This window comes from Penaeus chinensis, chromosome 6 (assembly GCF_019202785.1).
Source record: "Penaeus chinensis breed Huanghai No. 1 chromosome 6, ASM1920278v2, whole genome shotgun sequence".
Lineage (NCBI taxonomy): Eukaryota > Metazoa > Arthropoda > Malacostraca > Decapoda > Penaeidae > Penaeus > Penaeus chinensis.
In genome coordinates this window covers 33,133,240-33,148,239 of record NC_061824.1, presented here as the reverse complement: position 1 = coordinate 33,148,239, position 15,000 = coordinate 33,133,240, and the positions used below count along the sequence as shown (strand labels likewise).

Here is a 15,000-nt window from a genome sequence, read left to right as displayed (position 1 = left end):
AAGGGGAAGGGGAAGGGGGAGGGGGAGGGAGAGAGAGAGAGAGAGAGAGAGAGAGAGAGAGAGAGAGAGAGAGAGAGAGAGAGAGAGAGAGAGAGAGAGAGAGAGAGAGAGAGAGAGAGAGAGAGAGAGAGAGAGAGAGAGAGAGAGAGAGAGAGAGAGAGAGAGAGAGAGAGAGAGAGAGAGAGATGGGGGAAGAGAGAGAGAGGGAGCCAATAAAAAATACTACAAAATGGTCAAAATTGTAAATTACAGAGCAGGGATTTTTTTTTCTTTTTTTTCTTTTTTTAATATCGAGGTTACGTATTTGTGCGGTCTACTATCTGGGTTAACCTTTTCAAACAAAGATTTTCCTTTTTCTGTTGACTCCCAGACAAATATCATCTAGGGGAATATACTGGATACTAAACCCATGAGCCTACTTTATAAAACAAATAATTTAATAAGCCTTACCCAAAGCCAATTCATTGAGCACAGAAAGACCAAATTTCTTTCTTCCAACAGGAGACAAAATGTCATACTCTTGTGGGATGGAGGACTTATATTGGACAATTAAACTGTAATGGTTACATAGCGAAATAATTGCGCTAGACATCAAAGCTCACATAGCATAATGGAAAGGTGTAATAGCGAAAAGGGTAAAGAGTGGGGTTAGTTGATTAAATGCTCAATATGCCAGAAGTCGTATAGCAGTTCAGGACGGTAGGGATTAACAAGGGTGATTAGACCAAAATTGTTAAAGGAAGAAGTGTAGGACTCCGCAAGAGATGTCCGTAGGGTAAGGTAGGGATTAGCAAAAGGAGAAAGGGGTTTAAAGGCGATTTGATCACAGTTTCTGGAAAAATGTTCGAAGGGAGAAAATTCAGGGAAGGTGATGAAGTGATGACGGGGAAGGATGGGGGGATGACGTAGATGAAGCAGGGGGAATGGTAGGTGTTGGGAGGGAGTAGGAGGAAGGGGTGTAGGAGGAACATGATGGATGTCGGCAGTTACTTTGAGTATAGAAGGACTGGGAACAGAGAGATTGGAGGATGGATGAGGTGTAGGCATTTTATCTTGGATCATGATTAGATAATTTTGAATGTCTTCAAGAGTTTCTGCAGTTTGTTGGGGAGATGGAAACAGTTCTGGTACAAGTAGGGTGGGATGAAGTTGGGCTGGAATGGTTTTGCCAGTGAAGCCTGTCAGGGTTAATAATGCTTTAGCATGGGTTCCAGATGTAACACTGGCGAGGCAGGAACGATCGGGCCAGCTGTGAAAGGAAACTTTTGTTTTTAGAGACATTGCTAGAAGGAGAGTGTTGTCAGAGTAAAAAGCTGTGGGGAGGATCATGAAAAATTGGTTCCATTTGGCTGGGCTAAGTAAGAGTATTTAAGAAGTAGAAGGATGGGGACACGTGGAAGAGGAAGTAGTGTTGAGAGAGGTAGACGATAATGTTGTAGAGTAGTAATAAAGGATGATGGGGTAGTTAATGAAGAAAGTTGTGGGAGTGAAGATGTTGGGAGAGGAGGAAGTCTCCTGGAGGTTGAATATTGACTTGGATGGTGTGATAGCAGGCCTTGAGGAGGGGATAGCAGCAGTGTTCAGGGTCATGGTCAAATGAGATCCCAGAAAATTTGAATCAGTGGTGCTATTTGATGAAGGGGGCAAGTCTTATTGCCCCTAATAATGCTATAAAGTCTTCATTATTGGCCATGGTAAGCCTTAAGCATATTGTCCATCCCTCAGGGTCCCCTTTAGGGGTAAGGACAACTAAATGGGAATAACATGCCCATGGCTCCCTCAGGTCATTCATGACTGGCACAACCTCAGCCTTTCATCCTTTCACAGCTCTCACATCTTAGGAAATGGATAGTAGAGAGGGTTAGAGAAGAAAGGGAAATTAAAAAGGGAGGGAAAAAGACCATGCAAAATTAGTTGAGTCAAGGGCTGAGGCCCAAGCAGGGATGATTCCCAGCACTAGGGCCCAGCCTCTGTCTTCTAAGCCCACTCCCCCACAGTAACAATGGGCATGGGATTGGGGGGAATAAACATTTAGAATTTTCTCAATTTATGAGTTTCACTCCAAATTCGGTTATCTTAGATTGAGGTTCATTGATGAAAAGTCTTAATAAGGGGGCACAAAGCTAAGGGATTGGAAAAATGAACTAGAAATCAAAAGCTCTATCTATATGATATATCACACACACACACACACAGTATAAAACAAATACTGGACATACACCCCCAAACTCTTCTAAGGATGATTAGGTAAATAAAACTTTACATTTACAAAAGAAAGCTATATTCAAAAATGAAAAATTCATATACGAATATATAAAATACATCTATTGTTAAATAGAAAGTAAAGAGCATCTCATTTAACAGTATTATATATTTGCAGCACACTTTTTAAAAGAAATGAGCATAACTTCTTCCCAATGGGATAAAACAGTTAAAAGACCTGTCAAACTTGCAAGTAAAGAATGAAGAATGATACACTGAGTAGTTAGGAACGTTTTGTTTTCTCATAGGTGTCAGATACCACTTTCTGAAATAACTGATATGTGTCAAAGTCTTAGAAAAACAACTAGAATAGCTTAAAACTACTCAGGATATTGGTAGTGGGGCACAAATAGACTCCTAACTTCAGCATGAGCTGCATTTTTTTTTTTTTTTTTTTTTTTTTTTTTTACTGGATGATGCCCCAAAGAAATAGAAAAGTAAGAATGAGTTAATAGTTGTGAGCAAATATAATTTACCTAATTTCTGGCCATATACTTGGATAAATTTTCCTTAAGCAAATAGAGAAAATTATCAAATAAAAAGGGTAAAGTACAAGATAATACTAATAATGAGGAAAAATGTAAAACCTTGTCACATTAACACTTAAGTGTATACATCTCCATATACATATATAAGAAAAAGTTGAGATCTAAAAAGACCAAATATCTTATAAGCTATATTCCTAAAGCTAAACTGCAGAGTCAAATAATTTTTTAAACAAAACCAAATCAAATATACAGTCAGACAGGAAATTGCTTAAATAATATCATCAATGTTTCTTCTGTGAAGAGAACACAAAATGTATTTTTACAAAAATTCATAAAATTCTTAATATTAATCTTGTACAGAAACTTGTCTTCATAATGGTATCTACAATAACACTTGATACCAAAAGAGTGGTCCAGGTACTTTTTGTTGGGAGAAACTTTGAACTAAAAACAAAGTTGATTCATTAAGTTTGCCTGTAAAAGAAAAGTTTTTTTTTAATATATAAACAATGCTTATAATATAAGTGCTTACATATTTTCCTTTAATAAATAAAATACTGTAACAATGATTACCGATTATACTAAAACTCCATATTTCATTCCTATATTTTACCATGCACAAAAAATAAAAGAATTCTGTACCAGATCATATACAGGAAAATATAAAGATAGAATATCACAACTAAATCAGGTAACACATTCTAAAAGGCACATAATTGTTTAAGAATTGAATGCAGATAAATAGCAACATTCAAAGCATCAACTGATTAGCTATAAGTATATTAAATGTGTAAAAATAACGAAGATGTTAAGCAGTCAAGAGCGTAGCAATCATAATATTTTTGCAGATATATTCTACATATATATCATTACAAAATTAATGTAGACATTGACTCTAAATTTGAATACCCTCCTGAAATTTGTGCATAAAAATTTACCTCCAAATATAAGAAAACTGCTTTGCCACAAAGTACAGCACGAAGAAAGAACTCACCTTCATGAACCTTGTGTAGTAGGTCTTAGGCAGAGCAGGTACATCTTTCAGGTCTTCAACAGTCTTAAATTCTCCATAAAATTGCCTTGGGATGAAAATTAAGTTATTAAACATTCAGTTAACCTACTAGTTATACTACAAATATTATATGAAAGAATTTGTGACATTTATCACACACATATAAAGAAAGTAAAAGAGCAGTTCAACCATAAACCACATGGCAAAACATCCTCATAAGATCATGAACAAAATCATCCAATCCCACTCTAAAAACTAACCTGAAGTTGTGTATAACCATGGCAGTCTTGGGTCCTACTGTGGGGAGTTGCTGGAGAGTCTTCAAAGAGCCATTATTTAAGATGTGGAGGATTTTGTCATTGTGTTGCTTCTGGAGACGAGGGCTTACCACTAACTGCCACTTTCCATCTGTCTCATTCAAGAGAGAGGTTTCTGTAGGTGCTGCACACACTGTGACATTTGCTAATGACACTGCTGTAAAAAGGAGAATCAATAATGTTTACTTGTTTTCTCAAATGAAGTCATTTTCATTTCACATGCAAATGGACTCTTTTAAGAAAAGACCAGGTATCCAGGACTATATTTACCATGAAATACATTCAAAATACAAAATTTAACAACTGTTTTACCTTTCTTTTTCCTAGAGGAAACAGAGGAGCGCCTGCTCTTGCACATATTACTAAGAGGACTCTCTCCCTTATAGATCTCAAAATTACGCTGAGTGGCCTTTATGGCAGCAAATCTAGAGGACCTCCGAACTCCATGCCTTGTATCCTTCTTGAGAATTTTGTCAATTTGCAAGGGAGAAGAGAGAGTGATATCCAGCCTCTGTCTATCGCTTTTCAATTGAGACTCTTCCTTCAAGAAGGTCATATTTTCTTTGTTATCTGTTTTGTCACTTGCTTTCATATCTACTTCACGTGACTTCAGGGTTGGAGAGCTACCATCATTGAAAACAGCAGTAGTAGAATGAGAGAGATCAAAGTCAGACCTGGTAGTGCTCTTGTTACTTAGTTCAAAGAAAGAAGATGAAGTATCATTCTCTATCTTGGGGAACAGAGACTTGTGGATGCTCTGTCTTGTTGAGAGGCGAGTAGATCTCCTTACAGCTCGATTATCAACAAAAGCTGTGCTGGTTATTGGTATCTGTTTCACAAGATCATAGTCAATATCCATGTCAGATGGATCTTGCTTCTGTGGAACAGGCTTTTGAGACATAAAAGACAAGTCGTTCCCTTTCTTCATACACATAGTGTCACTTAACTGGTAAACATTCGTGACATTTCCCAGAGGTTTCCGAAGATCACTGCATGGAATCACATTTTCTTTGTTGCTTGTGGGTGCAGTGCTAAACCTTTTACTTCTCTGGAAAATGCAAAGAAAATTGTGCAAGTTAATTTTGCATCGACAACATAAATCATAACTCATCAAAATTTTCTGTTAAAATTTGGTTTGGTATGAGAGGACTGTGGGAAATTATGCTGTTGACAAGAAGACCGCTATATTGAGTGTGAGAGCAACCTGTCTATACAGCACATCCCTCAGTGACCTATCTTCCAGGTCAATTGATGTTATAAAATTGTGCCACTATGTAAAGAACAGAAAAAGAGAAAGAAATGTTTACAGATGAGAAGATATCGAAGGAGTGAGGGAGAAAGAGAGTAAGTGAGTTGGTGTATATGTGATGGAATAAAACAGCACATATGTCAACATTTGTAAATATAAGTGTTAATAAAATAACTATAGTAATGCACAAGTGAGTATCTATAGCTTTAGGAATGACCTATCTACATAGCCTAAATCCCTTAGCAATCTACTAGTTGAGGTTACCTGCATGAGTGTGCTAATCAGTATTTATGCAAATGTATGTATTTGTGTATGTTGTTCATGTAAAAGGGCTAGCCATACTATCTCACACAAAATTTCTAATGCACACCAACTGTAGTGAAAATATTCTTTCAGTATAAATAATGAACTAGATAATCTCAAGTTTAACATGATCCCTTCAAGAAGTTTTGACAACTTCCTGCTCTCAGTCCAAGGCGTATGTAACTGCAAGAAGCTGAGCAACCTGCCCAAGCAGATGAATACGAGCAATGCATGTTATTCAGCTGCATATATCAGCCTTACTCATTAAAGTAGTGTAATAGAACAAAAAAAAATTATAAGTATATTATACAAAATACCCTTTTCAATGGTATGCACAACAGGCCATGAATTTATGAAGGCTGAAGTGTAATTGTGTAGTAGTATGAAGTCCAGACCTGTGTGCCTTGCAGTAGATACATGCAGTCAGCATAACAGCAATTCAAGTCACCTAGTGAGTGGCTAATTTATATATGGAATGAATCTATTGACACAGGAGGCTATAAGTTAATTGCCTATTCATCCGTATAAAACTAATGGTTTCTTGGTAATATTAACAAATCCAATCAAACAATTACAAGTTCTATTCACCCCAAAGAATAACAAACTAGCAAGGTTTCATAAAAAAAAAAGAAAAAAAAGAAGAAGACAATTTATAAAAGACAAAATAATGAACAAAATCTTCCCTACCCTTGGCATCTTGTCCTTCTGTGTGCTCTGTAATGCATCTGTGACTATTCCTTGCAGCATTGATTTCATGTCATCTCCGTTAAAAATGGCACCAATGATGGACGCACCAAGATTATTGCTGCCTGAAGAATCACTTTCGCTTAATGATTTTTCACTTTCCAAGCCTGTTGGTGTGGAACTCTCGTGCTTCTTTGTCCTTCTTCTTGTTCTGAACACAGAAAAAAATATATAAAAAAATTTTTTTACCAATATTTCTGCAACAAAAATATCAACTGAGAATGATTCTGTTGGTTTGGAAAAGATAGCAATATTACCTAGCATGGTTACATTAGAATATCTTCAAGTCATTTTTGTTGCATCATAATCATCATCATCATCATAATTACAACAACCACAACAACAACAACAACAACAACAACAACAACAATAATAATAATAATAAAAATAATAATAATATTCAAATGGTACCTTGATCTTCGTTTGCGCTTATTCTTCTTGGTGAGACGCTCAATAATTCTGTCGGCCACACGATCCTCAATACTCTCCAGTTGGGTCATTACAGACTGCTCTAATCGGTTGGTCACTCGCTCAAGCATTGGACTGCAGAGAGAATGGGGGAGGCATGATAACAGTAGTAATGATAAGAATAAACACTTACAAGAAATTATACTCTTCATGAATACTTACAATGACAAGGAAATAATGAAAAAATATCATACTATTAGATCTATACATTATACTTCAGAATATCGTGCATTAAAAAAAAAAACAACAATAATACATAAATAAACTTTACCTAAATGAAGGGGCAGAGGTTCCCTTGACCTCATCTGATGTCCTAATGGGATGTATGACACTGAGACCTGAGGGTGAGACATCCTCAAAGATTGACTGTTTAATGGTAGGGAACCCTGGAGGTGGTGGAGGCATGCTAGCTTCCAGGAGAGAGCTGCTGAAGATATCCCTTGTTCTGTAAACAAACATTTCACTTAGTTCCTTGAAGGCACTGTGGCTATCATACAGAGATGTTTTTTTCTGTGGCATGAAGACCAATTAAGTGATGTAAGAAATAGATACCTTTGTACTTTGGAAATAGATGTGGGTGACAAAAAAGGACCCTTGTACTATGTAAATAATTGCGGGTGACAAAAAAGGTCTATGCACCCATAAAAATCACCACACCCCAGTTTGCTCACCTTAAAATTCTAAGCTTAAAGGTTTTGTCTATTATATGATAATAGATAAAAATGTTTCTGATTCATGCTAGTGTGGACTGAATATTATATACTCTAGATCAGTTTTACCAGTTTCTGATGGTTATCAGAACATCCTGCAGTATGCTCCTGTATCCAATACATGAGTGTTTATATAGTATAAAAAAAAGAACTTAGTAATAAAATACTAATAACCATAATGCTTTCTGTAAAGGGTAACAAGAGTATACATTATCTTCTGAGATATATATTTAAATGTCCCTTTCTTATTTAACATAGTATAGTATAGAAGAGAGTACACTGACTTGTTGCTTGGTGTAGCAAATGTGTTGTTTAGAGAAGTCACAACTCTTCTTTTTGGAACTTTGTGGCCTGGAGTTGAGACTGTAGTATTGTTATCTTGCTTCTTCCCTGATGCCATTAATCGTCTCTTCCAGGCTCCCGGTGTGGCAGTTACATCCTCACAACGACGCTTTACACCATATCTCTGAGGGGGAGACACATTTACATTTCTAAATACTTGGATGTTATGGAAAAACTTTGAGTTCTATATTTTCTTTCTACTTGACAGCAAGACTTTTACTTCAGACTTTTAGCACTGTCGTGTCCTCAACCTTCATACTACAGACAGCTTTATAAAAGTAGACTTTATCATGAATGAAAAACTTAGCAAAACATCTATGATAATATATACTCAATAATTCTACAAACCATTTTAATAAAATAGGTTACCTTTACAGTGGAGAGCACCTGAGGCCTGGTACGTATGTTTCTTGCTTGTTCAGCATATGTGAGTGTGTTGATTGTCTCATACATGTTAATGCTTGCTGGATTCACACAGGCAATCATGGTAGTGTGACTGGTACCTCCCAAAGAGTCTTTGAGGAGTCTTGTCAGAATTGATTCTCTGGTAAACAACATAAAATATAATATGAATATAAAATATTTTTTATATATCCACAAACATAAAACTTTTCTCAATACGTAGTGCAAAATGCATTATTTCTTTCCATAAAGTAAGATCACATTATTATATTACCTGTATGGTACATATCCAGTTGTGGAGTTGCTTAGTGCTGCAAGGACTTTGCCTAGAGTCAAAAGCCCTTTGTTGATGGCCACACCCTCCATAAATGACTGACCTGAGGTTTGAGCTCGGCCCACCCCTTCAGCTCCTGCTAAGTCAACAAGCTTCAAGCAGCCTTTATGACTTCCACACTGCAAATCATAAATAGCTACATACATTAACAAATTCTTTGCATAAATTGGCTTCAAATGCTATTTCTGATCTCAATGATGCCAATATTTAGAACATATATTAGTTACTAATCTGACTGATTTTGCAATATTTCATAAATTTTCTAAACAGATGCAAACCATACTTTAACATTTAAATAAATGAGGGCATGGGAACGAGATGAGTGCTGATTCATTGCTGTTGACCCAACACTGCGCAGACGACTCCCTTTTTCTAGGAGCAGCAGCCCCTCTTCCACACTGTGCACCTGTTCCTCTACCATTCCTATAGCTGACACACCTGAAAACCATAAATAAAATAAATAAATTAATTAATTAAACAATAAAACATACATTTCAATATACTTTTATTAACTCATGGCATCACATTTTTTCCCCCTTGTATTGCAATATCACTTTCCAATGTTATTCAGAAACCAGGCTTTAAGGACTTAACATGTAACATCCAACTTATGCCTTACCTCCACCTTTCCCAGCTTTGACCTCCAATGGTACCCTAGTAGGGGCTAAGAGATCAAAGACTGTCTCATTGTAAACTTCCATAAAAGAAAGTGAAAGATATCCAGGTTTCGGCACATCAGGGCCTTTATTCTCATCTTGCACGCTATCATCTCCTAATATGGTATGCATTGCCCTCTGGAGAAGACCCTCATCTTCCTAAAAGAGATTATATATTCAATAAAATTTTACCTCTCAATAATAGAATCTCCACATTTGTTATCATAAAAACTCATTAGTAATGGCAAAGACTTGAAAGTAACTAACCTTGGCAGTGCAGGGGTCTGTTCCTATTGTAAATGTCTTCCCTGAACCTGTCTGTCCATAGGCAAAGACAGTGGCATTATAACCCTCTTGCACTTTGGCAATTAGTGGAGCAACAGTCTTCCTGTACACCTCATGTTGTGGACACTCTTCACTGAATACATCTTCAAACTTGAACACTTTATCATAGGAAGATTTAACAATGACCTGAAATATAGAAAATATGAAGGATCTTCTGTTGTACATTTTACAATGCTAACTTCTTAACACAGACACACACACCCACTACCTATCTGCCATAACCAAGCATGTGCACATGACCACCCTCCCACCTACCCACCCACATATCAAAGCATGTGATATCATGAGACAGAAAGTACATGATACATGAAGAGAATAGACTGTAGGCAGTACATATAAATTTGCCTCATATGAGCCCCTTAACCCACTGACACAAGGTAATGTTCTTTGACATCATGGCAAAATTTTTCCTGATGATGGGTAAAGCTAATCACATCACAAGTCCTGTTCCAACGGCTAGGATCACACCTCAGGACCCCCATTACAGAACAACACACACTAAAGTGCCCAGGCCTTGCTTGTCACGATATTAAATAGTCTAGTTCTAATTCAGATCCAGAACTTATTTATCAATAACTAAAGAATGTTATGTCAAAGAAGATTACTAGCATCTGTAGACATTTTGTAATTTCATAGTTTAGGTAACTGACAATGGTACTATGGCAAAGAATGTTTTGCCTTAGTAAGGAAGAATGAAAGTAATCCTGCAGTAACACAAAAATCTTACTTGTTTATCTGATGGAAGAACAGAAAGGATACTTTCAGCTCCATTTTCCAGTTCTTGGGACAAGAGGGGTCTTGTCCTTACATAAACCCTCACATTACTGCCGCTGCTTCCACCTGTACCCACTTGAGGGGTTGCAGGTGTTAAAAACATAGTCTGAAAATTAAGAAAATTGATTAATATCTAAGTTGATGATTTATATACTTAAGTAAAATCATGATAATATTATTTTACTCTTACATAGATGCCATGCTATAACCAAATATCTCTGATAAACTAAAACAGGTTATACCTATCAATTTATAAATATGATCTGTTCGTGTGCTCCTGTCAAAAAAATGTCCATACATGACACAACACCCCCGTAAGGTACATTCAAATCCATCACTATCCGTTATTCAAATCAAAATCGCGTTTCCCTACCCACAGAAGTCCACGGAACCTAATCCCTCGCCTCACTCAAACAAACAACACCAAATCAACCACACCTGCAACTGCAAACGAAGCAGAAATCACAAACAACTGTTGCGTGCGCGTCCGTTGGCAATTTTGAATGGGTGCAAGTTGGGTCGTGTGAGCGTCTGTTTTGGGTCGCTTGAACTCCGAGTCCGACCCCGGAGCGCGACCCTCAAACTTGCCTATTCAAGTTTCGTGGTTTGAGATATTAGGGATGTTTTTTTTTTTTTTTTTTTGCTTGATTTTGGGGGTATATTGTATTTTTTTTTTAAAGTCTTGAGATGTTATGCGTGTGGGTGGGCATTGTTTGGCTTGATTGTGTATTTTTTGGGGGGTATTGTATTTTTTAAAGGTCTGTTTTGGGTCTCGAACTCCAAGCTTGCCTTTTCAAGTTTCGTGGTTTGAGATGTTATGGGTGTGGGTGTGTATTTTTTGCTTGATTGTTGGATCTGTTTAGGATATTGTATTTATTGTCGTAAGGTTTGAGATATGCGTGTGAGCAATATTCTTTTATACATTTATTTCAGTGTACTGTGCAAATTTCAAAACTAATGAATTTCGCCACTCCATTTTTATATTCTATTCATCCCTCTCTTTCTTTAATTTCCCCCTTTTCTATAATAAAATAAAGCATTTCTACTGACACGATGAGGGTAATCTCTAAAGTTTCTACATAGATTACAGAGGGGCGTGTCCAGAGGGTAAACTACTGTAAACTCCATTATCATTAACTTGTGGGACTGACTTTCTGTCTAGACCTGGGATTCTCAAACTGTTTAACTCGTGGACCCCAACGGAGTATCAAATTTTGTATCGACACCCTAGCTTTTGATAAACGGAGAAAAAAAAAAACATTATGACGGTTAATAAATATGAGCAGTAGTAACAGCAGCAGCAGCAGTAGCAGTAGTAGTAATAGTAGCTAGTGGTAGTAGTAGTAGTAATATTTTAGTTCGATTCCATTTGTTATAATGTATATATATATATATCACACACACACACACACACACACATATGTGTGTGTGTGTGTGTGTGTGTGTGTGTGTGCGTGTGTTTGAGTGTGTGTGCGTGTGTGTGAATATATGTGTGTGTATAGACATATATATATATATACACACAAATGTGTATTTTTGCCTTAAAATATCGCAGTGTTGCGATATTTATCCAATAGAAAAAACAATTAGTTCATATTACAATTCCGAGAAAATATTTTGCATTTACTTTGTAAAGATTCCTATGACCTAACCGACATAATGAATAACATTACTAACCACATTCTGCCGGCTTTTGTTTACACTATAGAATACACAGTGTACATATCTGCAAATATTTCGTTAAAATGCGAAAGGGCGCCGTCAAACGCATCCAACAAAGTTACACACATGAGTCTGTTCTTGCTGTAGGTCATGCATTTAACGTCATTCATATTTGTGAGTTAAGCATTACCATTTGGCCTGTTTCAGCTGTTAAGTCTCATGAGATCATCATAACCGAATGCTTTCTGTGCGAGATCTATCAGAACTTTGCAAGATTTCCGGTTTCAAATTTTGGGTGCTACTATACCGTGCGTTGCAGTACAGCGTGCGTCAGAGCTTCCTGTTACTGTATGAGATTAGTTAACTGATGTAACAGGCATAAACTAATAATATAAACGGACGGTGAACATTTTGAGTAATACATCGATTCACATTTTTAATAAACGGCGTGCATGTTTAAGAGTTACATTTACGTCAATTACTTTAATTTGTGATGTATCACATAGAATGAAAGTAATCGATATATTCTCCGCAAAGTCTGTAGAGAATTCACTGCTTAACCCAACAAAAAATAGTGAATGTGACCAATAACAACTGATCCATTTGATATAAGATCAACACAAGGTAAATCAACCACTATACACGAAATTGATATATTTCTAAAAAATCGTGGTTGACTTCTATTAATCCCTCTCACTTTAGAAGAAAGGAAAGGTAACATCTGTCTTGTTCTAAAGACGATATTCACATTAATAAAATAATCTAATCCAGACCAGAACGAAAGGAAGTGGTATGAATATTACAAATCCAGGATATGAATAGTCGATGAAAATCTTCAACGTGTTCATCGGGCTTCCGCGGCGCTCCGACCGAGGATGAATATTGATGAGCCATTTAGAACGTTAGTGGTCAGACTCTGGTCGATTTTTGGTAATTGCTTCCGTTTAAAAACGCAATCTTTCATTAATCATTCATCGTTTAATTTCTATCTGAATGTATAAATCCCAGCAATTAGTTTTACCTCCGCGTGTCCAGTTCATGATTATTTCACTGCGTAAAATCATATATAAAGGAATGCCTCCAACACACGACACTTGCAGGAGAGATGGCGCCGACCTTGCGAGTGTTGGTGGCCGCACTCGTCCCCCTGGCATGCGTTGCCGTCTTTCCCTTCGTCGAAAACACGCACGTCACAGCCAGATTGTCTCGCTCACCGGAACAAGTCCTAGCAAATATCGTCGGTGGACCGCTGAAGGAAAAATGGATCGTTCTCGTGGTGGATCCTTCAGCTGAATCCATAATGCCGTTGGACAAGATTGTTTCAGCCCTTTATGATTTGGACCAGACCCCCACGCTGTTGATTTTCCAGGCTGAAGACAAGTGGGAGGATCACCTTCCTCCTTCCAAGGATGTGAGGGGGAGGTTCGCCTTCATTCTGGTCGTTGGGAGTGAACCCGAGTGGCTGATGAATGTGCATGACGTGTGGACGCCGGCGATGCTCCTTGTCGTCAACGTGAACACTTCCTACGACGCTCGGCCTCTCTTGGAGTTACCCTTAATTCAGCGAGCCATAAGCCTTGCTTTGCTCGAGGCTTCCGACGACAAAGGAACGTTAGAGTTTCTCATCTTTACCTCAAGGCCGTTTTCAAGAGACCCTGAGGGGGGTCGCCGTATGAAGTTATTTGTAGGATCTTGGGATAACCAGCTTTTCTCCACAATAGATGCCCTTTTCCCAGAGCGCTTCCAGACCTTCGACGGCGAGGTCTTGCACGTAGCCTCGGATTACGACGACTATCCTCTCATCTACGAAACGGACGACGTCGACGGCATGAACATCCGAATCCTGAAGGCGCTCGGGGCGTGGCTCAACTTCACCTTCACGACCACCAGCGTAGCGTCCGACGACCTGTGGGGCAGCTTGGAGAACGGCACCTGGACCGGCCTCTTGGGAGACGTGTATCGCGGCGAAAAGAACATCACCATAAACTACTTCACGGTGGTTTACGAAAGGGCTCGAGACTTCGACTACACCGCGACCTACTTCACGGAGGGATTCGGCTTCGCACTCCGAGTCCCGCCGCCCTTGCCCGCTTGGAGGAACCTCTTCTTGCCCTTCACCCCCCTGTTGTGGGCGTCCGTCGTGGGGGCGGTTGTGCTGACCACGCCGATCATCTATCTCCTAATCCACGTAACGGAGGGCACCACCTTCACGGATGTTGCGATTCTCGTGTTTAAGGTATGAGTTATGCGGGGGCTTTCAGTAATATGACAGAGTCCATTGATTTTGAATTTCAAGAAGATAAAAGATGTAGGTAGATGTAGTCCTATCCAACAGCTGCCAACGCTTATATATATATATATATATATATATATATATATATATATATATATATATATATATATATATATATGTATGTATATATATATTTAGTTATTTATTTATATATGTATATTTAAATATATATATATATGTGTGTGTGTGTGTGTGTGTGTGTGTGTGTGTGTGTGTGTGTGTGTGTGTAAATATACACACACAACAATTTCCATCATTCCCTTGTTTTTTGGTATAACCTCCCTCCTCCCTCCACCCACAGAGCCTGGTGCAGCAGAGTTCCTCCACGGCGAGCAAGAAGGGGGCGGCGAGACTGCTGGTGGGCGTCTGGTGGATCGGAGGACTAATCCTAGCGCTCTCATATACCTGCAATCTAATCGCCGTCTTAACTGTCCCGGTTTTCCCGTCAATCATCGCCACCATTGAAGGATTGGCCGACAGTAATTTCAGGTAAATTGCTCTGAAAATGGATATTGTAATTAATTTTAGTGTTATATAACAACCCTCCCTGACAGGACCTCGAACCTAGGTATGAAACCGGAGGGCTAGTACTATTAGTATAAGTATTGGCCCTCCGGTTTCATATCCGGAGTGACCTAG

At 38.2% G+C, this 15,000-nt stretch overlaps 2 protein-coding genes across 2 annotated transcripts in view; one reads left to right on the top strand and one right to left on the bottom strand.

Annotated features, from left to right (window-relative positions):
* Positions 1-2,268: 2,268 nt before the first annotated feature.
* On the bottom strand, positions 2,269-10,945 carry LOC125026435 (kinesin-like protein Klp68D). The gene is made up of 15 exons (XM_047614886.1): positions 10,845-10,945; positions 10,360-10,512; positions 9,555-9,758; positions 9,251-9,446; positions 8,915-9,069; positions 8,572-8,750; positions 8,265-8,439; positions 7,838-8,019; positions 7,115-7,288; positions 6,787-6,918; positions 6,319-6,526; positions 4,392-5,127; positions 4,023-4,236; positions 3,745-3,829; positions 2,269-3,224 (listed from the first exon to the last, which is right to left on the bottom strand). The coding sequence occupies exons 2-15, from the start codon at positions 10,507-10,509 to the stop codon at positions 3,195-3,197; spliced, it is 2,820 nt and encodes a 939-aa protein (XP_047470842.1). The 5' UTR covers positions 10,510-10,512; positions 10,845-10,945; the 3' UTR covers positions 2,269-3,194.
* Positions 10,946-13,735: 2,790 nt separating this feature from the next.
* The window catches only part of LOC125026710 (glutamate receptor ionotropic, delta-2-like), a 2,899-nt gene continuing 1,634 nt past the window's right edge, over positions 13,736-15,000 (top strand). The window contains exons 1-2 of the mRNA XM_047615346.1: positions 13,736-14,304; positions 14,663-14,850. Of these exons, the coding sequence (XP_047471302.1) occupies positions 13,741-14,304; positions 14,663-14,850 (752 nt within the window). The 5' untranslated portion in view covers positions 13,736-13,740. The remainder of the gene's footprint in view (positions 14,305-14,662; positions 14,851-15,000) is intronic.